Here is a 27,187-nt window from a genome sequence, read left to right as displayed (position 1 = left end):
AAATGGCGATACTAAGCATTAACTGTGAATTAATTATAATGAGAATTATGTACATATGTAGTTATGCACATGGATGACTTTTTCATTCAACACAACTCATTTGTCGGAAAAATGTAAACATTAACCCTTACGCGTACCCTGCTAGTGTATTAATTTATGATTATAATTATTTATTGTATATTAATGTAATTGTTTGGAAATTTGGATTTTCTTTTATAAAGTTTTATCATCTCACCACGTTCCCGAAGATATGAAGTAAAATTGATTTCCTTCTACTTATTCGGTAAAAATGAATTTTAGTTAGTACAATTGTTGCTTACTTCTCGGGCCAATTTCAATTATCAACTAAACAATTCAAATGCATAATGATACTGATGTATTAATTAAACTTTATCTACAGCAGAGTTGGGCATTATTTAGATAAAAAATTATTTAAATAACGATTCGAATAAAAGATACTCTATCTTTATTCGTTTTTCGAAGGTTCGAATTAAAAAAGTATCTTTATTCGACGAGTATCGGATAAATAATTTTATTCGACGAGAATTTATCCGACGAATAAAGATAATTTTTTTATACGAAGCGGATTTATTCGAACTTCGAATAACTTTTTCATCTTTTATCTGTATCTTTTATTCGAAGGCTTCGAATAAATCTTCGAATAACTTTTGCCGAGCGCCGAGCTTCAAAGACCCAGCGACAACAGACGACATACAATGTAAGCGGATGGAGAATCGCGCACGTATGAAAGTTTAAACTTATAGATTTTTCAACATATCCTCACAAAATTGTGACGAGCGAATGGAGGGGATTTTCCTGATGAAAATGAGGTCAAATTCGAGTGTAATCGAACAAGTTTCACTGATACGTAATGTTACGATAAAAATTACAATCTCATTAAAGACAGTCCAAATGATGTCGTGTTTGGACTCATTTCGATCGGAACAAGCTCTACAACTCATTCGTCTTGACAATATTGCTCTGATTAAAAACATAAAAGCATAAATTGCCAATAATGCTCGATTCTCCATCTGCTTACATTGTATGCCGTTTGGCAGCCGCTGGGTCTTCGACGTTCGGCGCTCGTCGGTCCTCGTCGGTCGTCGTCGCCGTTTATTCGTCGAGCTGGCGAAAGTTATCCGAAGATTTATTCGAATCCTTCGAATAAATCTACGGATAAAAATGCTAAATACAGTCCAATTTGTACCGTGTTTAGTGTCATTTTAACCAGAATAATGCCACGAATTAGTTGGCGCAAGTCCCATAAAAAAATCATGAAAAATAATGAAGTTTTGCAATTGGATTGATAGTTGTTTCACACCGATATCTCGCGACTCTAGGAGCTCGGAACTTCAAAGACCAGCGACCGACCAACAGCCTAGAATGTAAGCAGATGGAGAATCGAACATTATTGGCAATTTATGCTTTTATGTTTTTAATCAGAACAATATTGTCAAGACGAATGAGTTGTAGAGCTTGTTCCGATCTAAATGAGTCCAAACACGACATCATTTGGACTGTCTTTGATGAGATTGTAATTTTTATCGTAACATTACGTGTCAGTGAAACTTGTTCGATTACACTCGAATTTGACCTCATTTTCATCAGGAAAATCCCCTCCATTCGCTCGTCACAATTTTGTGAGGATATGTTGAAAAATCTATAAGTTTAAACTTTCATTCGTGCGCGTTTCTCCATCCGCTTACATTGTATGTCGTCTGTCGTCGCTGGGTCTTTGATGTTCGGCGCTCGGCAAAAGTTATTCGAAGATTTATTCGAAGCCTTCGAATAAAAGTTACAGATAAAAGATGAAAAAATTATTCGAAGTTCGAATAAATCCGCTTCGAATAAAAAAAATTATCTTTATTCGTCGGATAAATTCTCGTCGAATAAAATTATCTATTCGATACTCATCGAATAAAGATAATTTTTTTATTCGAACCTTCGAATAACGAATAAAAATTTTTTATCTTTTATTCGTTATTCGAAATTTTTATTTAGATAAATATTTTGTCCAACTCTGGTCTACAGCCATTTGCGTATTTTACTTCTGTCGCCGACTGTACGGCACATACAGGAAATATTGAAAATCGAAGCAAATTGAAGAATCATAGTGATTCGCAAATTTTCATTATGCAATTTCTGAACGGGAATCGATAGAAAATTCGATAAAAAAACTAATTTATTCCTCCAGACCTCGTTTTAACACATTGTAAGCGTGACGTAAGAAATCATTTACTGGAATTTCCGGTTTTCATGGTCAGTACTTCGCGCGATGACCATCGAACGGTAGTATAATTTCATGCGGCGATACTGTTACGTGCGTCAACGTCCCGAATACTCCGAAAAATTATGGAAAGGCCACCTTCGAACTAACAACCAAAATATTAATCCTTAAAAATGACGAATATTAAATATTAAACTTACAACATTATGCAGCGATTAATAATATCATGGAAATTTATTGAACATAATTTTCTAAGTTCTGAAATATTACCTGTGCTTTCCTTCTTCCTCACAGTCTTAATAACAACCAAAAATGAGCAATTTTACGTTTCGAAACGTGTTGGAGTGCTTTTTGCAGTAATTTGTAAATTTTAATAAAAATCAAATACGTAAAAAATATAATGGTAATATGTTCAAAAGCTGTCCAGAGTACATAGAAGTACCGAAACTTCTGTAAAGTCGTGTGAAATCGTATGAACAAAATTAAAACATACTATTTGATCGTCGTATGATATATTGATCCATAGTTAATTCTCGTTATATGTATGTATATTTATACAATAGATGTAGAATGTTCTGCAATATATGAGTCTTAAAATACATTAAACACATTAAAAAGGTGTTTTTATTGTCTCTGACTACCTACATTCGGCTGTTTTTATCATAATACTGCAACACCGTTTATTATTAAACTTTAGTAGGCACTATTACTTTGTTTCAACTGTATTTACAAATTTTTAAACAAAAAGTGAATACAAAAATTAAGCTTGTTGTAAATGATTAACACGTGTAAACTGCCACGTCAGTCGTATATAACTGAACCAATTTTTTACTAGATTTCAACGTTAATTTTTACAGTGGTAGGCAGAGTAAATCATAATTTCGTTAGGATCTACAAAGTGTTCAATAGTAAGAAGAATTGAACTAAAAAAAACCATTTGTACTTCACGACTATCTGTTTATATCCCTAAAAGATCTAGTCCCATACGTCCAATAGTTATTCTGAAAAAAATTCTTAAAAATTACTTGTTTTCACTGCCGTTATGCGGGAAGCCTCCTCCTCTTAACCAATCAATGGATTTCGCATAGAATCTGCTAAATGTGTATATTATTAATTTTCTCTACATCAAAATAGAATTCCATTTTATTGTTGTAGATATACATATAGTCATTGCAGAATATACAGGCACATGATAAATATAAACTTTCGTTTTCTTCTCGGAAATTACGAACGACAAAGATGCTGTCGTCACTATAACCGTGAAATAAATCGTAGTACAGTTCTCTGTAACTGTCGCAAAGATCTTTACCGTAACTGTCAAACTTTATCCCTGCCACTAGGGGGATTCCACTTGGAACCAGTAAGAAGGTAAACACGCTCGACGACCCACCCAGCGAGGAGTCGAGTATCGGTGAGAGTCACACTAATGCAAGCAAAACAAATCACAACTTTTCTAATTTTTTATTTTTTTTAATGAAAATTTTACCATCGTACTCGTCTAGTTTTCCTAATTAAAATGACACCAAACACGACATAGTTACGACCATAATTACTTGTGCGACAAACGAAGTTAAGAATTCGTGTACCTTTACCGTAAATATGAAATCCGAATCTTTAATCGCTTGTTACACAAGCAATTATGATCGTACTTATGTCGTGTTTGGTGTCATTTTAATTAGAAAAACGGGACGAGTACGATAATAAAAGTTCTATTGACGAAAAACCGAAAATAAGAAATTTTGATTTTAGAATTTAAAAGGCTGAGATAGCACGAGTCCTTTGATGTTTGCCGAACGCCCGAACCTCAATCCCTCTTTATCTTTCAATCGCTGTCCTTGTTTACATTCGGCACACTAAAAAGAATTCTTGATCTTTACTAGAACTGTCGCTCGACAGACCCGTCAATACGAGAGTTATGGAGATACTACTGTACAGAGTGATTTGCTAAGCGTGCTTCTTGAATTACATACATATAAACTATTTGGTATATGAAGAAATGGTTCGAAGAAATGGTTTCAAGTTTCGAGTTTCTTTATTGTAAAGAGTAAATTTTAATCTTGTGGTTGAAGATTAGGAAATTGAATACCGAATAAAAAAGTCCTGAATACCATTATACAAGGGGTTAAACTCTGTAAGTAATCGTGTAGTGGTTATCGAAACACGCGTTTGATGTTGAATAGTGTTATTACCGTAGCTAATGTCTGAGATCTTTACGCGATGGCGACATTTATAGATGTTCTTCTAATTTGTACTTTTCTTTCTATGGGTCATAAAGCCAAATAAATCTTAATTACTCGTCCCATAAAGCCATGAACCGCGTAATACGCGCCGGGGAACCCACGATTCTCTTGCCACCAGTATGCTGCAGCAAAATGAGCAACCAGCATGCCCTTTCGACATGATTTTGCATCTGTTCTCGGAGACCAGAGCTTTTCGTCGCATGCAAAGCGTCGCACAGTGGTTCAGATCGAGAAGTTAGCTGTCCGTTTGATAAAAAAGCAATTTGCTCATATGTTGCTTACTTGCTCTTGTTTATCGAATGTATATTGCTTCTTAAATGTCCATGACATTCGAAAACGGTGAAATTAACGAGATTCATTAAAAATTGTGATTCGAACAGGCATTTAAGAATTAATACTTTCTGAATTCTATTTTTCACCTAAAAAATTACCTCATTTTTTATTGATATCCCGGAGAATCTAAATAATATTATGTGTCCATTTTTGTTTCAAATTAATAGAATTTGTTTATATTACGAGTATATCTTGTGTAAGGTAAAGGTATCAGTAGTTGACCAGTTAAGAGAAGTTTTTCACGCGAACAACAGTAACCGCTTGCTCTGTCATCAAATAGCGACAGTCGATGCCTGAAGACACTCTTTAAGTCTTCTAGATTATGTAACAATGCCACTTTTTAAAAAAAGTTTACTTATACAAATTTAAGAAACATATTTAAAAATTCTGTAATTGCTTCAGAAGTTGACCACTCTTAAACATGAAAAATCTAGTAATTGACCTTCTCTTCGTTAGTAGTTGACCACTCATACTAGAAAGAGGGTTAAAGCAATAATGTTGGGAATCATTTTAGTATCATTTAGTTTCAACAATTACTAGCACAAATTACAATTAAAGAATAAAATAAGAAATAAAATAAATCAATTCCATAAAAAGTTCAATTCAGGAACAGAGTAGACGTTGCGAGTTCTGCTCGATTTCGTGGGCTCATTGATATGAGAAAGTACTGTTATGCCGTGAAGAAAGAAGGATGGGATTCTCTCGAGAAATAGTCCTTGTCTTCTTGATAACCTGAAGTTTTTATTGAGTAGGCCACACACACGCCAACAGATTGCTTACAAGAAACTCGCGCTTACAGAAATTATGCGTCCGTGCAATAGAAGTGTTAACTCGGAAGTACTCGTCCTTTCATGAGAAGGTTCCTTATATGGCCCTTTTTCAAAACCTTTGGAATCCTCGTATGTGTCACTGTACACGTAATTCCGCCGTTCCTAGTCCAGTCAAATAGGTGACTCAACCGGGCAGAAAGGGCGAAGATAAGGTTAGAGGATGATGCGGCATAACAGTACAGCCTTCCACTCGTAGTCCAGCACATCAGGCTTGTCTGGCCACTTCCATAATCGCCCGTACATTTTCATGGACGAAATAGTCGCTTTTGTTTTAGTTACACGAAGAATTTTTCCAAAAGAAAAAAATTTCATCGTCTCTTCAGAATAATTTCTAAAGGAGCCCTTGATAGGAGGCATCTCTCGATAAGTAATGAAATAACTTCTGAAATAAATAATTAAATAAATGCATTTTAATTTTCCGTTGGTATTTATAATGTCACGCACATGGCTGTTTTAAAAGACACTGATCAATACTTCACCGTGAATGCAATCAATAGTTGACCATGTGGTCATCCTCTAAAACACAGCATGCTACAAAATTTATAATTATATTTTGTACTCTTAACAACCGTAGATGTAAAATGGATACATTATAAGTCGTAAACAAATTTAAATGAGTCACGTTAGTAATTGATCACGCCTGTCAACTTCTAAAAATTGTTCAAAAACAATATTCAATATTTGACCACCTAATAAACTATTGTTTTTCAGGTTAGAATAACAAAAACAATGCATTTATCACTTATAAAACTCTGTGAGAATATAAACAGCAAATAATTCGGTCGCGAAAAGTTCACAACGTATAGATTTCTTTACCTGTGAACCGTACAGCTTTAGAGATATATCAGCATATTACTAACCTTAATGAATTCAAACGTCCGTTATTACTATGCATACTTCACTTCGCATGCAATTCTTTTGAAATTTAAACAACAGATAGCTTGGCATCCGAGATTCACTTTCGTCAAAAGTGCACAGCTCATAAAAACCTTATTTTTTATGTTTTTCTATAAAATGGTCAACTACTGATACCTGGTCAACTACTGGTGCCTTTACCTTACTAAGATTTAATATTATATTATATTTATAATTTATTGAAATGACAATGATCAGTAAACTAAAGAAAATCTTCAAAGTTTTCCATCGTTGGTAAAGGATATCTTTTGAGTTCCATATAGTTCCGCATTGTATCAAAGTGCATTATTTTCTGTTCACTTTTTTCTATAAAAACATGCAAGATTCACGTCCCATTCGCTCCCGGTACAAAAGTTATTATTGTTTAAAGCGCTTCTGTGACAGGATCCGCGGGGAGCGTTAAAAGATTCTTAAGGTTGTTACATGACTCTTTTAAGATAAGATGGCCAAATAATCACAATTTAAGATTAAGAAAAAACATTATCTTCAGAATTAAAGATTATGTTGTTATTTCAAAACCTGGTAAGAGCCAAGGTCAAAATCTGAAAGTCGAGGGTAAAAAACATTTTCTACGAATATCTTGGAAACTACTGCAGATAGGAAAATGGTGTACGTGGCAAAAATTGTGTCTTTTTTTACGAAATATAAAAAAAAATTGAGTATAATTTTTAGGACAATATCTCATTGCTAAATTAAATCTGTTCTAGTGTCTCTTCAATTTCTATATGAAATCTGCATTATTTCCGATTTTTTTTTCGAGTTCCTCGCATTTTACAACCAGAGTTTGCAACGGAAAAGTCTGTAAAGGATTCCTAATACGTGGCTTGGTATCCGAAATGTGTCAATTTTTTTCAAAATTTTAAATTGTCATTAATTGGAGAAAATAAGTCAAAAACTTTCGATTCTCATCTATAACTACTCTTATAGATGAGGTATCGGTCTGGAACTTGGCATAAAGGTTTCTTTATTGGTAGGTAATCGAATGGTTCAAAGTAGATTAAAATAGCGCCGGTGTGAATTTAACACCCAAAACCGGCTATAGCCTTTCATTCATTTTTGGGAAAGCTGAAAACTTGATTTTTGACCACGTTTTGGCGATTCTGAACCACTGTGTGTCGGCTTCCTCGCAACAAAACAAGGTCGCACGTGAAGTTCCTCCGCGAACAGGACGATCAATTACGAGCCAGATCACTCTGCCATGCCCTGTTTCTTCTCGCTCTGACAACCCACATGACAGTCGGCTTGTGACTGTGACACTTCTGTTTCGAAAATAGAAACGCATTGTGGTTCCGAGAGGAATCTGTCTCAGCGGCTGCTTAGGCACATTAACACTGGAATTACCGTCTAGATGTAGTGACACCTTGCCAGTTTTATTGTATAAGGAGAGAAGCACTGTCTTTGTTAAGATTCGGTATGCCTTGCAATAAAAACATAATTGAAATACATGCTGAATACTTCTATTGAATACATTTTATTGACGCATACCTGAACACGTTGTATTTTATCATATTATAGAATGCGAAACACTTCTGTAATTTGTAGTTAAGAGTTTAATCGAAGAATTTCATATTTTTGTTCTGATAAAGGTATAAATACAGTAGGAACTCGATTAACCAGATCCCGATTTTCGTGCTCCCTCCCCTTATTTGGTGACACTGGGTCCCAGTTATCGGAGGTTTCGGTTATCTAGAGTCCTCTGTTTACTAACAAATGCTTCTAGGTATGTAAATACATATTTTGCGATTCTCCTTTGTTTTTTTGCTCTTCAGTATTTAGAGCAACAAGAAGCCATGCTAGCAGAAATTTTAGTGATGATGAAAAGCTGGGCGTAATAAAGCACTTATAAATGCAAAATGCAAAATGCAAAAAAATAACGGATTTACGTTTGGCTATAATTGTATTATCAAAGGAAATACATGTTCCAAAAATATCCTCCGGAATATTTTTTCTCACAAGAAATCCATAGAGAGAGATATTTTCTTAAGTGAGACATTGTATGTTCGAACAGAACTTTTTTAAAGAACGAATGATAAGTTTGTTTATTTCAATCCCGTATTCAACGTATCTACGTTTTCGTGGTCAAACTCTTATAATTACAATGACCAAACAATTTATTTCTTTTCAATTGTCAAAACGGCAACTTCACATTTCTCGCACTTTAGTGTTCAACAAAATACAATTCAAGAAAAGAAAAGTTGTATTATGTAGTTTTCAACAGTATGCAACAAAATGAAAAAAATATTGAATCATTATCTGCAATGAAATCCTGTTATTCACAATTGGTAAGCATTGGTAAGCTCTTCGATATGGTTTGAAGTACAGAACTTCAGAAGCAGTTGCACGACGGTGCCCGATGAAAATGATAACTGCATAGAAACAAGTAACTTGACATGACAGAGAGATTAAGAACACAGATTGAAGAATGGGAGGGACCGTTTCTGCAACTCATTCAACATTCAAGCGACTCGTATATGCAAAGAGAATACGAGTAATCATCAAATAATCTAGATAGAACATAAGCAGAGGTAGTGACGTCAATTTTTTCATTAATTATTAGTAATTAATTTTATTATGTACACAACTATTTCACAGTTTCTTTGGACAATTAAACAGAACTAAAGTAAGAATACTTTAAGTTTTAGAAGACAATGAGTTTCAATTGTTTTGCGACAGTACTTGCCAGAGTTATTAGATAGATAACAGGTTGAAAAGTAGTGGACAGACACAATTTGTACACAAATTCGGTCACTTTGAGGTTTCAAATGATAAAAGTTGTAAATTGAAACTACACATGCAGTACAACTACACAAAGTTAAAAATGTTATGCTTTGTTGCATGTGAAAGAGCATTTCGATTTACATGCACATGTATTATACATATATCATATTAAAATATATAGTAACTTCTCGATATAAGTCCCTACAAGTCTAATCTTTAAAGGTCCTTGAACTACCTACACTACTTCGGGGTATACCCCGTGAGGGGCCAAGAAGCTCAAGAGCCGCCGCACAGAGCTCTGAGAGCGGCTAAAACTCCATATTTTCAAGTGTCTTATAAAATCAAATTTTTCATATTTTTGACTAGTAGGGGAGTAAATCAAAACGTTTCAAGGATGAATCAAATTCGGCAATTCCATAAAAATGAATTAAATTCGGCCATGCTAAGCATACCTAAGTTTCAGAATGAATTCAAGCGCATGTTTGAAGAAACCGTATGCGCCTGTAAAAATAGAAATACGAAAAGTATTTTTTTTTCTGGCTTACTTCGAGTACTAAGACTCGGAAACAATCGTGGAAACTATTTATTTTTAATTTCTTCGAGCAGTTTTACATGTAGTGCCATTAAACGTGGAAAAGAGCAACGTTAATGAAGTTTAAAAAGCGATATCTCTCTTGTGCCAACGTGCGCATGCTAAAAACACGTTTGTAGATGTCTAAGTAAATAATAAATCCAAAATTCAACTGCGGCAACCTGCGGCTTCGCGTAAAAAACGTGGTGTCGTCACCGAAAAACGGCGAGTTGATTTCGCTATATGCACTGCTGCCGCCAATCTGTAGTGTTTTGTTTAGGACGCGTTTATGTTTCCACGCAACAGTATTTCTGGGCGACATAAACAACTGTTTTTTCATCTGGGTGTTTATGGTTCTTCTCTGTTTCTCGTCATTTTTAAACAAAATGTTCCGGTGTGGGAATCACGAATTGGTGCAGTGCACCACGACTGCCACGCTCGCAAAAACTCAAGAAATAACACGAATGACGGTGTTTTTAATTTTCTTTTGGTTTCGTCTGACCCTTACATAAATAAATTTCGTTCAGAACCAAAAACAAAAAACAAGCTACCATTTGATGAACAAGTTGAAGCTCTACTGTTGTAAGTTTCGATAACAACTTGCATACCTAGGTATACCTTTTTCATTCTCTCTCTCATTCTCTCTCATGCCACGGACTAGGGGCATGGAAGTAGAGGTGCGGTCCATTGACCGTCCCGGGTGAAGTCAGGTTTTTAGTGGGTATGGGTACGCCAAAAATTTGCGACCTGAGCCCCAAACTACCCCATTCTGGGGTGTGCGTAGGGCAATTTTCCTCCTGTTCCTTACAAAAAAAAAGTATACCTTTTTCGTGTAAATAATAAGCTTAATTAAAATGTAAATAACCGTTACCTCTATATTATAAATTTTCATTAAATCTTGTACATAATCGTATTCTTCTTATTTCATTTTATTTTAAAATACATAAAATTATTATTATTTAAATTAAGTAGTATTTTTTATGGAAAGGAATTATTTTTTATCATTTTTAATCTAAATTGAATTATATTTCATTTTAAATTTATTTTATATTCAATCTGTGTCAAATTAATTATTTATTATTTATTATTTATTATTAATCTATTATTTATTTTTTAATTAATTAATTTATTTCTATCGTGCCCAAGAACAATTAAAAACACTTTCTATCGAGAATTTTTTCGAAATAGAGCTTTCCTAGGGTTTTAACCGTTTTCGGCCTTTTCAGACCACTGTGCGCCGTGGAATATAACATAACACGGTTGGGTATATCGGTGTGAGACCGATTAAAAAAATATTTTAAAAATGACATGAATAAACCATGTAATAAAAAATTGAAAAAATAAAGATGATGTACGGAAAAAAAAACTTTACCCTCGACGGGATTCGAGAACCCAGCGTTTCCGCTCCGTAGTCCGACACCTTGACTCCTCGGCCAACCGGCGATGTTGTAAACGTTGCGAACATTCTGGTATATATCGCACGAAATAGAATTTATTTTTCTCTTAAAACATATTTCTGAGGTCAAACACTTACTTGTTTCAATGTAATAACGTTAAAAATGACTTAATATATACTTGCGATAAAATCAACAAGTGTAACTTTCCTCCTAATAGCAGAAACGTCGAAAAAATTCGGTTTTTCTTGTTTTTGACAAAGACTTCCCACAACTAAAAATCTAAAAAAAATTGAGGACACTGCCTGTTATGGTACTTTATTGGGGCACTAAACAGCTCAATAGCATGTTTTCATATTTTTGAGAAACCTGCATTTTTCCGATTTTTTTGAGGTTTTTCATTTTTTACGACCACAGTTTGCATCCAAAAAATCTGAAAAAATTCTCAAAAATCCGCCTTAGGGTCCAAAATATGTCACATTTTTTCAGAATTTTGGGAAGCATCAGAGTGCGGAAAATGCACGGAAAAGCTCAAAATCTAATTTATCCTGTAACTACCCTCACGAGCAAGATAGGGGGTTGAAATTTGGCTCAGAGGGGTTTTTCTTGGTCAGCTTTCGAATGGTTCATTAATTATTGAAAAACGTCTAAGGGCAGTTTTGACCATCTTATTCGGCTAGGCCCTTTCAAGTCGATCGGACAAAGGGAAGACGTGTCGCAACGAGTTTGTTTATGCAAAAAATTTTAATTTTGCGAAAAATGAAAAAGTACACATTTTTTCAATCCCACTGGTCATTAAACACTATTTTAATGTAATATTCTTATTATATCAAAGCAAAAATTAAATTGTATAATGAATTTGTGTAAGCAAAATTTTTAATATTTATTTTTTAAATATAAAATTTGATCTCACATTAATATAAGGAAAAGTGGAAAAAGACAGTTAAATACTTATAATTGAATATTTTGTTTATAGGCCTAATTATAATAAGAGTATAAATAATTTTTAAAAATCTGTACTTAATGTTGTTTTATCAATTTTTGGGTATTTTTCCCTATAATCGGTTACAATTTGTAATATGAATTGTTTTTCTTCTTCGTTTTTGCATAACGTTAAATTATAATGTTTCATTAATTTTACTGCTCTTTCTGCAACGTCATTCACAACTTCTAATTTTGTTATAATACCTATCGCTTCGATATAATTATTATTAGTTTCCCATAGTGCTGGATCAATTAAAAGAAAATCTGAATTTATATTGAACCGTTTGAAAAAATTATTTGATTCAGATGATACGAAATGTTGTATTTCCAAATTCGCAAGATTTTTAATTTCTATAGTCGTTGTCATGTATCTCTTATAATTATTATTATTGTTTACATTTTGTAGTGCTTGCACCATCGATCTTTTTGTTTCTACTGAAACTTTTTTATCAAAAAACGATAGCGCCGCATTCTCCGGTGACAAGTACCATAAATGGTTCACAATTTTTTTTAATGCCACATCGCTTATTTCTTCGTTAACATTTTTGTAATGAATTATATTTTTGATGAATTCTAGATCTACACGTGGCGCCATAGCAGCCATTGGGGTCAAAATCCACGGCTCAATATAAATGTTAATTAGAAATACACATGTATCTCTAATGCTACTATACTCTTCCTGGTTGAGAGGAAATTCGTTTCGAAAAATAAATATTTTTAAAGTGTATATTATTTTAGCCATCCACCTCGCATGGTGAAATGCGCCAGGCATTTTGAATGAAATGCCACCCAAAGGAATCCCCCCAAGAAAAATTATTGCTAATTCTAAAAGTTCTTTGTAGTCATCTCTTGGGTGACTCATTTTTGTGTAATTTTTAAAAATTTCGATTTTTTTTTGTATATCATTAATATGTTTCAGAACGTAATCGTCGTGCGTTCCCGGGATGTAATTATTTTTATTAATTTCAGGCCAACTATTTTGAAATTTTTTAAAAAGTTGAATATTCGGGCCTGTTAGCGACCGTTTGGCGCGCTCATAGCTCTACTCCGTAATGTAATAAACCAAAATATTGACAATATTGTTGAAACTTTCAAGTAAAATTTCTTATGATACAACCAAAAGATGATATTTTTATGTTATAACAGTAACTCTTATCATTAAAACATAAAATTTGAGTTGCATGTAAAATTAAAGGGAAATTACTGAAATTTTCAAACTTCAAACCGATTGCGACACCCTTTCCTGTTGTCCAATTGAGTTCTTCTTCTGCAGAACTTATTTTTTTTGGATCTGGAATAGATCTAGGGGGTCGCATAAAAAAAATCAGATGGTCGAAAAATAAGGTCCACCCTAGGCGGTATATATGTATTTTCCATGTTTGGGACACTCATCGAGTAGTGTCATTTACGATTCCACCGTGCAGTGTGTAATTCGTATGCAACGTTCGGAATGAATTAAAGATATCCGATATATGATCCTCGCCAGAACCGTGTAGTGTACTTATATCGAGAATGTACTGTATCTCATATACCTGGTTTCTTTTTTTCCTTAGGTTTTTAAAATCGTTTCAATTTCTTGGTTTTTTTAATTAGTTTATAATGGTATTCTTGTCAGTAATTTTGTTTCCCTAAAAACTTGGTGAAGCTTCCTACTTCGTTTTCTACACGGTATATGTTCACACAATTACCTTTTACATGTTCATTTATTTTTCCATTTTTTTTTAAATATTTCAGTTACATTTATTTTTTTATTTTTTAGTGTAACAAAAGCATTACAGTATGCTCTATTTAAAAAATTGATGCATACCACTGATTTTCTGAACGTGCCAATTTAGGAATGTTGACTATTTCTTATTAGTAATAATACTATAAGCAATTACAGAATTTTCTACAATTTATTTGTGTACCATATTCACGGGACATCATAGTTTACTTAACAAAAAAAAAAGCAAGCTGATAATGCAAGTAAGAAAATTCCACAAATTGGACAACTTTTTGAAAACTTATTAAGAAGTAAAATTATTACAATATTTTTTTTTAACTTTCACTAAAAATTTTTGAGTAGGTAGTTAATTTCCTTTACGAAGAGAATCTCGATTATCCGAATCGTCAATGATTGAAGTCTTTAGTATCCCCACATTCTTGAGATCTAAATAACTGTATTTAAGGCGATCCATATGGAACACTATTTATTGCACAAATTAATAAGCATAGAATCTAGCATTAACAACTAACAATAAGTAACTGTTCTAATCGAACAATAATGTTTTTTTGTTTAGTTCAGACAATCGAGGTTCTACTGTAATAGTTTTGCAACTCTTGTTTTATTACCTTCTACACGATAAAATATACCATAAATGCATGAACATTTGCAATTAAACAATAAACGGTCGCTATTAGTCAAATATAGTAATTAAGGCGACTTTAAGGCTTTCTCTTAAAGTGATTGCGAAAATAAATAGCTAGGACGATAAAATGGCTAGGAGAAAAGTTGAACGATGACTGGTATAATAGAGCCATACTCATAAGAACTCGTCTAATTCCATTGTATTTCCAGGACTATCGAACTAATCGCTTTGATAGCGATCTCCAGCACCCTGTTCCTCTTCCTGCACACGAGGGAGCTGCATTCTCGTTTACGGAAAATGGAAGTCCGCCTTCAGCCCAGCGAGGAGGAAATGCCATCGGCGAATCAACTCTCATTCGGTGAGTTTCCACGCTTACACCCTCCCACTCTACGTAATTTGTATGCTTCTCTATGCAACAAAGGCTTCGCATGTATTAGGGGTACCCATAAGTAATCAATTATTTGCAAAGAATTTGTTTTGCCTTTAGTTCTGTGCCGATCGTTGAAGAGGAAACACGTATTCTTTTACAGTTTTCGGTAAAGCAGCCTGTGTTCAAAATATTCTAAAAAGTATCATTTTTTTTACAACCCTGTAACAAAATGACGGCGTCCGTACCTTCCGAGGATCATATTCGTCATTGCATACTTTTTCATTTTCATGTGGGATTTAATGCAACGGTAACAACAAAGAAAATTTGCGATGTTTATGGAGATGTATTGAAGGTCAACAAGTGTCAACGTTGGTTCAGAAGGTTTGCTGCTGGTGATTATGATCTCTCTGACAGGCCTCGGAGTGGACGACCAGTTGAATTTGATAATAACATCCTAAAATCTCTAGTGGAAGCTGATCCAAAATGAAGTATTCAAGAATTATCCAGAAGCCTTGGGTCCACATGGTCAACTATACGAAGGCACCTACACGAAATGGGAAAGGCATATATGCAAGGAATATGGGTACTGCATCAATTATCTGAGACCAACAAGAATATTCGTCGATCGATTTGCACTTCATTGCTATCCAGATTTCGTAGAGATCCATCTGTTAGCAGAATCGTTACCGGAGATGAAAAATGGATTCTTTATGATAACATAAAGCGTTCCAAGTAATGGCTTTCTGCAAATCAAACCGCAATATCAACCCCTAAACCTAGCTTATCACTTAGAAAGATGTTACTGTGCATTTGGTGGGACTGTCGTGGCATACTTTGAGTTGTTGAAACCCGAAGAAACAGTTACTGCTGAGTTGTATTGTCAGCCATTACAACGGCTGTATTCAGAGCTATTGAAAAAGAGGGCCTCTTTAGTCCACAGAAAAGGCGTAATACTGCAAATTGATAATGCCCAGCCCTATACTGCGAAACTCACTCAGGAAAAAATCAAAGAATTGCAATAGGAAGTTTTACCGCACTTCCCGTACTCACAGGAAATTGCTCCCTCTGACTATAATCTTTTCAGATCTCTGGAGCATTATTTAAGAAATAAAACATTCACTTGTGTAGAAGATGCAAGGAGCCACTTTGAGTCATATTTTGCTTCACGAACCCTGGATTTCTATAAGAGGAGGATTGAAAATTTGCAGGAAAGATGGAAAACTGTCCTTGATAATGATGGAGATTATATAATAAATTAAGAAATAAAAACTTGAATTTACTACAAAGTTTGTTTTAGATTTCAAAATAATTGATTACTTATGGGTCCCCCTAATAATGCAAACTTCTACTGTGTCGTTATTATTCTGTCAAACGTGTCAAGGTCTATTCGTAAGAGAGATCTGAAATTAACTTTCTTGTCGATGGACAATTTTATACGAATATATAATATTATGCGAAGAATATTAATTCTTTACAATTATCCAGTGAAATAAAAAATTATAACCCTTGTCTGGCGAATGCAGACACCTATTGCTGTATATTCTAAATTTTACGCTATCATATATTATGTATGGTAATAATTTAATAATTTGTTATAGAATTAATAATATTTTTGCTATAACCATTATAACCCTTTGCGGTCGTATGTCTAATCTCAGCCACCAAAGAAAAATATAAAATATAGTTTTTACATAACATAAAATTAAAACATATTATTGTGTTACATATATCTAAAGTTTATAAAAGAATTAATGAATGTTGTTTTTCTTTCATAATCTTGCATATTATGTATTACTGTAACCGTATCTTGTTTCTACTGATTACACTGTCCAACACCAAAAAAATTTTGCAATACCTGTTGGGTGATTCTTATACACTTTGTCATCCTAAAACCGAATCTGAAAGTAGAATTGCTCCATCACGCAACGTTTTCGAAAAATTTTGGTTTTTGTAAAAATGCCCGATTTTGATACGAAACGACGTGTTACGCAAAAACTAAACACGCGAGAAAGTTCAAATTTGAGTCAAGAGATAGAGGGGACTCTCCTCTACATATTCATATAGTCAATTATATTTTTATGTACTTCCTAATAGTTGTAAATGGTTGTTAAAGTTTGAAAATGTGCCGACGCGGGTACTTTGTACGCTCTATTTTTGTATTTATGTGAAAAATCCTTTATCTAGCAGGAATTTACTATACAGGAATGCATTCTACAGACATTTCTGGTAAAGAAACCATTCACGAAAAGTATTTGGTTCCCTTAATGTACGAGAAGGATCAGAAAATGTTAATTGACAGCGTGTGCGCGACGCGTTCGCGCCAGACGGCCACTGCAGCCTTTTCGCGACTCGCCAGGGCCGTCGCTATGCGTAGTCGACGTTGGTACCACTCAAGTATGTCTTTGCTTACTATGCTTAATTAAATACATTTTTTTTTTGTCTTTTTGGGTGCCAATCATTACAAAAGATTATAAAAATACCAGTTATATTCACATTTCATTGTGGAAATGCTTAATAAAGAAAATTGACCGCAGCAATGCGGTGACTGGAAAATTTTATTTTCAGTAATTGTTGTCTTATGTTTGTAATTGTAATACCAATGGACATTCAAGATTCTTCCGATTAAAATAAGTCCAAACACTATGTAAATGGGACTATTTTTATCGATTTTATTGATCGAAGTACATAATTAAGACATAGATCGCTCTATATTAAATCGATAAAATCTCGCGGAAGTGTATAAATCAGCCGGACTGTTTTTGTTATATTCATGACGAAATTATTTTAAAATCAAAACAAGGAATACAATTCCAGCATTAATCTTTCATCAAGATATTTCAACAATGGAAAAACGTTACAAAGGAAAAGACTTATGTGCGGGTGCTTGCTGATTACTGCTGGACACTTATTATTGAAAATCGGGATACCAGGAACAAACGTCAAGCAAGGCGGCAACATTTTTAATTTGTTTACATCAGAAATAGGTAAGTTTTTGTATTCAATTTTCTTTATTAAGCATTTCCACAATGAAATGTGAATATAACTCGTATTTTTATAATCTTTTGTAATGATTGGTACCCAAAAATGTATTTAATTAAGCATAGTAAACAAAGACATACTTGAGTGGTACCAACGTCGACTACGCATAGCGACGGCCCTGGCGAGTCGCGAAAAGGCTGCAGTGGCCGTCTGGCGCGAACGCGTCGCGCACACGCTGTCAATTAACATTTTCTGATCCTTCTCGTACATTAAGGGAACCAAATACTTTTCGTGAATGGTTTCTTTACCAGAAATGTCTGTAGAATGCATTCCTGTATAGTAAATTCCTGCTAGATAAAGGATTTTTCACATAAATACAAAAATAGAGCGTACAAAGTACCCGCGTCGGCACATTTTCAAACTTTAACAACCATTTACAACTATTAGGAAGTACATAAAAATATAATTGACTATATGAATATGTAGAGGAGAGTCCCCTCTATCTCTTGACTCAAATTTGAACTTTCTCGCGTGTTTAGTTTTTGCGTAACACGTCGTTTCGTATCAAAATCGGGCATTTTTACAAAAACCAAAATTTTTCGAAAACGTTGCGTGATGGAGCAATTCTACTTTCAGATTCGGTTTTAGGATGACAAAGTGTATAAGAATCACCCAACAGGTATTGCAAAACTCGAAAAAAGTTTAATTTTGTTGGACAGTGTTATAGGATAGTATACACATATACGGGGTGTCTCACCTAAGTTAAGCACTTTAAATATCTCATTTGTTACTATTGTGAGAAGCAACACATATTTTTTATATTAACATTTTTCGAGATTTCAAGGTCATTTCTATTTTTTTCTAATGGATTTGTATATTTTTATTATCGTCACGTTAATAGCTAAGGTCGGGACGAGTATACTATCATGACCATCAATTGACTTTGCATGTCAAACATAAATAGAAACAAATATAATTAAAAAATAACTACGATAGAAAAGTCACCGAGAATATCGTTCGATTATCGTCTACAACAATATGTATACACATGTATCGCTAAAGGACACAATTTTGAGCATTCGCTGAAACTTTCTTTTTTACTGATTTTTCTGTTGTAGTTATTTTTCGATTGCTGCTACTTCCTTTTATTTTTCGTATTTATATTCTGTGTACATATTGTTTACGAAGACAATATGTATTATGCGGCTGCAACAGCATTCGTACGCAGCGGAGTTTCCAACTTGATTTTTTCGGAAACTAAGCCCTGGATGAAAAAATATTATTCTATATTTTTTCATAAGGAATCACCTGGTGTCCATGACATGTCATTCGGCCAGAGCCTGTGTCATTAACAATTAAAGTTATTCAAAGCTTCTTTAAGCTTCGAGACGATCGCAGTTTATTATTATTTATTATTATTATTATTGTTATGATATTCTTAAATTTTGCTAATGTTGTCACTGTTTTACGTTTCGGCTACTAATTTTTGTAATCAATGCATAAAATCCGTAGTCTACTAATAACCTAAGACACAAGATTATAGCTTAGGCCAATATGGTATACCTCAGACCAAAGGATTTCGATGTCGTGAAAGGTACGAATTGCTCGTCGAACGACAACCTTCCTATTTGGGAAGAAGATGCCTATAGTCCATGACAAATCCCCTGATGCATTGCTTCCATAGGAATGCCTCGAAATCTAGTCGATTCATCGGTGTTGGATCCTGCGAGAGTTAAGGCGAGTCGTCGTCGTTGCTCTAACGTAGACCCTTGCCATATCGTGAAGGTCGATGCTCGTAGTACTTCGTGCACGTTTATTGTTGCGACGTCCATTACTATAAGAGGCGGTTTAACCCCTTGTCTTCTGGATTATCATTCTTACTTTCTACATACTGCTGTCTTCATCCGTCATGTAGTAGGACGCTTTAACCCTGCCGTAGTCCCGAGTATGACGACCATTATTCATTGCAACCTTTCCACAAAATTACCAATATTTATACTATCTCAGATTTTAATATTACCACAGTACTTCTAAAGGTCTTTATTGTTAAATAAAAAGTTTAATCAAAGAGGAGTAATATTCGGCGTGACATTTTTATTAGATTGGTCTATAATTTTGTACGGTGTTTTATTTCACATTGTGTACAGCTCTTAATGATGTCAATATTTGGCTAAAGTTTCGAAAATCGGTCAAATCGGATTGAGCTCAAATTTTGAACATAGTTTCATTTTGCATTAAAAACATGTTTCTCAAAAGGATTTTGGGGGACTCGAAAAAAAATTTTTTATTATTTTCTACCATATCAACATAACATTTTGTACCTTACCGGCAGTTCCATACCAACTTCAACATGTTTTGGTATCAAAACAACCAGTACAATAATCGCATCTGTTTTATTATCGGGGTACATTTCCAAACGATATTAGTAAGGTAGAATCAGTAAGGTAGAAAATGATACTAATATGATACAAAATTTTCTTCCGAGTCACCAAAAATCGTGTTGGGAAACATGTTTCTAATGCAAAACAGGACTATGTGCAAAATCTGAGCTCAATCCGATTTGACCGATTTTCGAAACTTCAGCCAAACTGCTATCATTTTGAAAATTTGGTATATGACAATTTTTGCAAGTTTTGTCATTCTTCCTCTATTTACAATACTTCTTCTAGTAAAACATGACAAAAAGTCCTATTAAGTTTTGTTAATATACATGACTATTTACGTTTTTAAAATAATTTATAACAGTATGTAAAGAGTTCCTGAGTTCTTTGTTTCAGTAATGGATCTCTTACCCGCATTTAGCTGGAATATTCAATCATTTTTAAGTTATAGCTGGGTTCAAGATTTTATGTATTTGTGATTTTCTAAAACTCGACATGGTAAAAAATTTACGAAAGGTCAAGGAGATTTTGTGTGAACTATGATAAAACTGGTGAAAGGTTACTTGTTACAAAAAGCACTCTTTTATCACTAGACAGGAAGATATAAGTTATAATTTCAATTTTCCAAGCACTGTGCAAAAAGTAGCACAGATACATACTGGGGCTAATTACGTTATATCCTGTGTTCCTAATTAGTCTTCGGATGTCAAATCTTACTTGCACACATAAAAATGGTTTTGCTGGCCTTGATCAGGTGATAATCTGAAGAAGTTAGGCCCAACAAGCAAGCCGCACGAGCGAGAACTTCCTAGTTCAAAAAATATATGACTTCCTTGGTTGCTTTCGCCGAGCGTGACCATGTGTTATCGTGCAAAACTATCATCTGACATGACATCGGAATTTTTCGCAATTTACGCAAGCGAATAAAAATTGTTTATTGTGTTACACTAAGTTACTGAGTAGTTTCAGCTTCTTGCAATATCTCATTCATTGTCAGTTTCTATACTTGCATTTATGAAACATTCTCTGGACGTTCTTGATGGAAACGATCGAAATTCACAATCGGAAATCTTTGGTACCATTTTTTATATTGCATACTGTCAGCCACAGCAGCGTTCATTAAGATGTTGACTGCAACCAGCCTCTCCAAAGATCTTACAAAATCAAAGTAATTTAGTCAATGAGTTCGGAATTCTAGAATCAAAGTTTATTCTTTTAAATCTTATACAATTCTTAATGAAATGTGGTTTAACCAACTATATAGCAACAAAAATTAATTTTTAAATGTGTAATAAACGCGCTAAAGTAGAGCGAGCGATTCCCTTAGTTCAAACAGCATTTGGCAAATTTAAAAGCAAACAGAATGCAATGTTTTATAAAAATTTTTTAAATCAATTGTAAGAGGTAGAGATAACATCAAAATGATTCTTTTCTTTTACTAATTTCAATGAGTCGAAAATGATGAAGTGTAACTGATATTCTGATATTCTTCTGACCTTTTCACAGTTTTGCACTTTATCTATTCATTTTTGTCACGAATGCATAGTTTATATCGTCAGCCTCGTTCAGTTATATGACCTGTTCTTCGTTATGAAGTTTGACATTCTTAGGGCTTGATGCACGTTCAACCCTCAAATGGCATCCTGTTTTCTCAGAATGCAATTTGTTCATTAATTTTTTAATTTTTTGTGGTGGGTAAAAGATTTAATTTAAAACAAAGTTACAATCGAGTACTTGTGAGAGCCTCAACTTAATTTGTGCATCTAATATATGCAACGCTAACAAGGGAACATCCGCATCCCGGAAGTTCAGAAAATGATAATAGTTTGCGAATATGTAGAGCATATGTAGTAGTAGTATATATTAGGCAATCTTTTTTGTTGTTAACAATAAACCTATCAAGCTTTAAATGTAACTGATACATATTGCCTCATAAAAATGACGTGATTGAATTTATTTGGATTTTGTGCGGTTTGTATTATAATACATGCTCTACTAAATATGTTTATTTAATCATTTCCCACGAAAGCATCTTTATAATTTCAGTAATGGTAAAATAAAAAATCTGGAACCAGTCATATTAACTGGCGGTGGTAGGTTTAGCGTTAAATTCCTTCGATGCAGTTACGATTAATCTTAGAAAATTAGACTATTTTTCGTTTTATTTTGTAATTCACAAACTGTTAAAAGATAGAATGAAAGTTTTACAGTTACTTCTTATAAGTTATGAAATAAAATTGTAAAAAATCTGCTAATTGCTTGCCTTCAAACATTTGTTCTATCTTTTGTGTCGTTTTTATTTTTATTGAAACCGGAAACTTTTTGAACGCACTGTGTATGTGTACACAAACACTCGTCGTACGAGCATATCCTTGATTCTCCAATGGGGACCAGACTTCCCGGTTGAAGAAGGTCAAGGTGTGAGAGTGAACGTACTAAGTACACGGTGGTCGTCGAGAGGAGCATGCATTTTCACGTCTGCTCTGCGCGCGTATATATGTGTATCATTAGATTATTATCATTTCTGCGACTAGCATTTCGTAACGGAATCGCAGTATTCGTTTGTCTCGGATACGCTAATTGGTTATTGCGAACCTACTGCGTATCGCTTTGGTAATCGGACTGACACACGACATTGTGCCTCCTGAGTCCCCTTTCCGCATACAGTGGTCGACAAAAGAATACGATACTTCATAATATATGTGAATGTGTACTTCGTATATTCAAAAGAAAAGAATTACACATTTTATACACATTCTAGAACATACAAAAACATAAAGAAGTAGGACCTACAGGGAATGTATTACAGAAGAAAATATACCCAGTGAGCAATTTACTCTTGATCTGCTTTGAATTAGCCACCAAAAATGGTCTACAAACTGGGATCCTTCAGATTGGGCACGTGGCTCGAATAGTAGTACAAAATTTGGGCAAAACGAGGGCACACCCTGCCTTCGCGTAGAGAGTCGGTCGGTCGCGTGAAGAGGGCAGGTCGGTCGCACTAAGAGTAAATATTGGGCAGAATTGTGAGTGAACCTTCCTGTTTTACCTGAAACTGAAAATTATGCAATAATTTGGAAGTTTAAATAGAATTCTGTTTTCCCTCTTACAGTAAGGTTTACTCCGATGTTGTCCGATATTTACTCTTCGAACAAGGTTAGGTCTCCTATTTGTCGGCAGCTTTTAGTCGGCAAATTCATAGCAAATTGGGGCCAAATCCTGCCCCAAGTATGGTCGTGGCACCAAAATGACCGATTTTTGCTGGCAAAGTACCATTACAAACAATGATCAAAATTTGCTCGGAGCGAGTTTGGCTGAGCGAGTAAATATAAACCGACTTTGGTTGGACACAATTATAGGTCACTAATAATACATTGGTAATTAATATTTCGTAATACCTCATTTTTTTCTATAACATCTAACAAACGTTTTCGGATTGATTTGAATAACATTTTTATTCGGTTTTGTTTTTGTGCATTCCAAGCTTTAATTATACTTTCTTTTACAATAGTTCATTAGTATTATTTAGTGCTGTTAGTTATACTGCTAGTGAAAATTGTAGCAGCGTGCAGGGGCAGGTGATTATTGCATGAAAGAAGCAAATAGACGCGATGGCGTTCTAATGGCTTGAACGGAATATATATTTCTAACACGATACAATATACACGAGGACCATACGGTGGTTTCCGAACGACTGTCGCATCTCGACTGGCCGGTACGGCACACAGTCAGAAACATCTGAACTGCGCCACGTGCGCCGCACAGTGGGCAATTTGGACAAAATTGGATTCAAAATCAAGGAACTTTCGATAGGACTGAGGTAGAGCGATGAAATTTTTTTTAAATGAATGCTGCAACTTTGTAGAATATGGGGAAAATAGAGAGATTGTGGTAAGACCGTTTTTTAACCTCGAGAAAATTCGTTAAACGTGCACAAATTCAAGAAAATTTTAGTTTTTCCAATACCACGCGCGGAAAATTTTTTTTTTAACATGCTATACATCATTTCCCATAGATTTTTTCACGCTGATTTCAAATCTGGTCTCCAAATTTGTCTACAACCTCAGGATTTTGCAAAAAATAGATTTTTGTGACAAAAACTAATGAAGTCATTTTTTCGTTGAAATGATTGGATGGTAATTAATAATTGCCCATTGTGCGGCACGCGGCATACAGTGATCAATTTGGACGAAATCGGATTCAAAATCAAAGAACTTTCGATAGAAATGAGGTAGAGCGATGAAATTTTTTTTAAATGAAAGCTGAAACTTTGTAGAATATGGGAAAAATAGGGAGATTATTACCATACATTGTTTATAACAAGTGCAAGAACCTGAAATGTCGAGTCGAGTCGGGTCGGGAACAACATTTTTTCGGGATCGGGGCAGGCTCCCGAGAAATTTCAAGATTCTCGAATTTATCGGATTTCCCGAAATAGTCGGAATTCTCGAAAGAGTCGGGATTTCTGAAAATTCCGAAATAAACTTAGTATCTCGTAATTCCTACAAGAAATCGGTATTTCAAAAATTGTTTTTTTTTTTCAAATTTGGTTCCGAAGCTAAAAATTCGGAGATGTGCATTCTAATGGCTAAAATATGCCTGATTTTTTCATAATTTTCAAGTGAAAAGGATAAGAGCGGAGAAACCTGATTTTCTTTGTCACCCCATTATTATCCCCCAAATCGACATATAGGGTTGAAAAATACAAAGTATTTTCTTTGGATAAGCTATCGAATGACTTTGACCTTCCGGCAACACCCCTTTCAGGAAACCCGATTCTTTCGAGAATCTAGAAATTTTCGGGAACCCCACCCGATCCAACTCTTCCTCTTGCCGACTCGTCCCGGCTATCGATTTTCCGATATTTTCGGGTATTCGCACACTCCTTCTATTATTGTATTTCCTCCCACATTTATAGACACTTATGGCTAACGAGTCATCCCAAACATTTTCAAGAATATTTCGATCTAAAAATTTCGACATAAAAAAGAAATTATGCATCGTTGCACTATGAAGAGCAGCATTATTCAGCTGAAAAATGTAGTCACCGCTTGTAATGTGAACCGCATACTTATTTGATTGTTCGTTTATCAATTTAGTATACAATGGCTCTTATTAATATTCGGACACTCTTCAAAAGACGATTACTTCTTTAAACATTGGACCATACGACTTGGATTTTTTTGAGAAATGAAAGCAATTAGTCTACTACACTACTTGCAGAGAAAATAACTAAAAGTTGTTTTTTACAACTTTTTTATGTGGGCCTATATTGAAAATTTCAAAAATCTGTGTCATCATACGTATTCTAAAAATTTCATCTGTAACAAACAAACCTATTGGATCTAGACAATTTAATAGGTAAATTTTTTAAAATATTGTCAATAGTCTGCAGAACCTCGTACAATGTGATATTTTTCTATAAGAATTTAGAGATACAAATTTATTTTTCATATTATTAGTTTCAATGAATTTGAATTAAACGGGAGTCGTGTTGGCTTTGGTTCAATTTTTTATTTTTATTTCCCAAGATTTTCTGACACTAGAAATTCATAAAATTTCGTGGTTTAAGTAATTAAAAAAAGAAAACCATTAATAATTAATTTCCTGTACTTTACCGTAGTCAATGGAATTAGATTTTCTAGAAATTGAACAAACGGCTCATAAGTTATTCTATTTTGAAACACGCGACTTACTTTATTTATTATTCTCAGAGGTATAAAACTACAATCATTTCTTTATACATATGCAATTTTATGATACATACTTAATAAAGTATATAATATATCGGCTTCTGTGATAAGTTAGTGGATTACCGACTGCACTGGACAAATCGTTCCATCAGACCGCATTGGGAGATTATTTCAATCTGTTCGCCATGAAGATACCGCGAGCGGAGATTCTAATGTAGATAACTAAACTCAAATTTGTTGATTATCATCATTTTGGAATATTCTGCGTAATAAGGGTCATAATAAAGGCGCATAAGAAGATTGAACAGATGTTTTATTATAATATCCATACATATTGTGTATAGCTTCGGGGTTAAATCTATTAATAACTGAATATTTCCAAGGATTTTCAATCACCATAAGAACTACCAACTTATTTGTATAATTAGAAATCTTCTCTACGTTCGCTTTAACGAACCACGTCTTTAGTTCAGGAAGACTACTGATAATATAATTGGACGTGTAGCCCGGAAATCTGTTAATGAGGATTCAACCCTTCAGAAGAGGATTTCCAACCGTGTTATAATTTAATTAATCTTAATAGAAAAAGAATTTATTTCAACTGTTAAGGAGTTGAGACAGTGCCACAATCTAATTATTAAACTGTGGATAGGGTCTATTTATCGTGAACTAAACTTTGCTGGCGAACTCAATTTAATCTTTATATATACACATATCGTTCGCGACTGTACAATTTTATGCGAAGTGTATCTCGCGACGACTTCTGAGTGACTCCTCGAAAGTCCTGTACAACCTAATTCTAACGCCTTCGTTTGCCCTGGTAAAAATCCTAAACAACCCTGATTGGCTAACCCACGCTTTGGGTCCTTCCCATCAGAGCTGTTCTTTCTTCGTCTCACCCCCGTTCCTTCCGCCCTTGGCGTGTTTGTTTTCGGAACGGCGAGGTGATCGGAGAAGATGATGGGACTTTCCTCCGGGCCACTCATGCTTGACCCAAGTGTCGATAGACCGTTGGGTCCGCTTCAAGTGCCCTTCGGTTCGTCTCTTAATTTATGACGGTCTCAGTTTGCTATTGAGGACTTTGGGACAAAACTCTAATAAACATACTTCGACTAGGTCTGGAAAATGTCCACTCAAAAATAGCTTCGTCGAACGAGAGTCGTAAATTGCGTTGGCCGTTTGCACGAAAGAAAGACTCTTTTGT

At 34.4% G+C, this 27,187-nt stretch overlaps 2 protein-coding genes across 3 annotated transcripts in view; one reads left to right on the top strand and one right to left on the bottom strand.

Moving 5' to 3' along the window:
• The window catches only part of Pip (heparan sulfate 2-O-sulfotransferase pipe), a 217,607-nt gene that overhangs the window by 32,661 nt on the left and 157,759 nt on the right, over positions 1 to 27,187 (top strand). For both annotated transcript variants that reach the window (XM_076801765.1, XM_076801764.1), the window contains exon 2: positions 14,770 to 14,918. In XM_076801765.1, coding sequence (XP_076657880.1) covers positions 14,770 to 14,918 — 149 coding nt within the window. The remainder of the gene's footprint in view (positions 1 to 14,769; positions 14,919 to 27,187) is intronic.
• The window catches only part of LOC143361999 (uncharacterized), a 533,154-nt gene that overhangs the window by 384,693 nt on the left and 121,274 nt on the right, over positions 1 to 27,187 (bottom strand). The window lies entirely within an intron of this gene.

Source organism: Halictus rubicundus, chromosome 16, assembly GCF_050948215.1.
Source record: "Halictus rubicundus isolate RS-2024b chromosome 16, iyHalRubi1_principal, whole genome shotgun sequence".
In the NCBI taxonomy this organism is placed as follows: Eukaryota; Metazoa; Arthropoda; class Insecta; order Hymenoptera; family Halictidae; genus Halictus; species Halictus rubicundus.
This window is presented reverse-complemented; position numbering and strand designations above follow the sequence as displayed.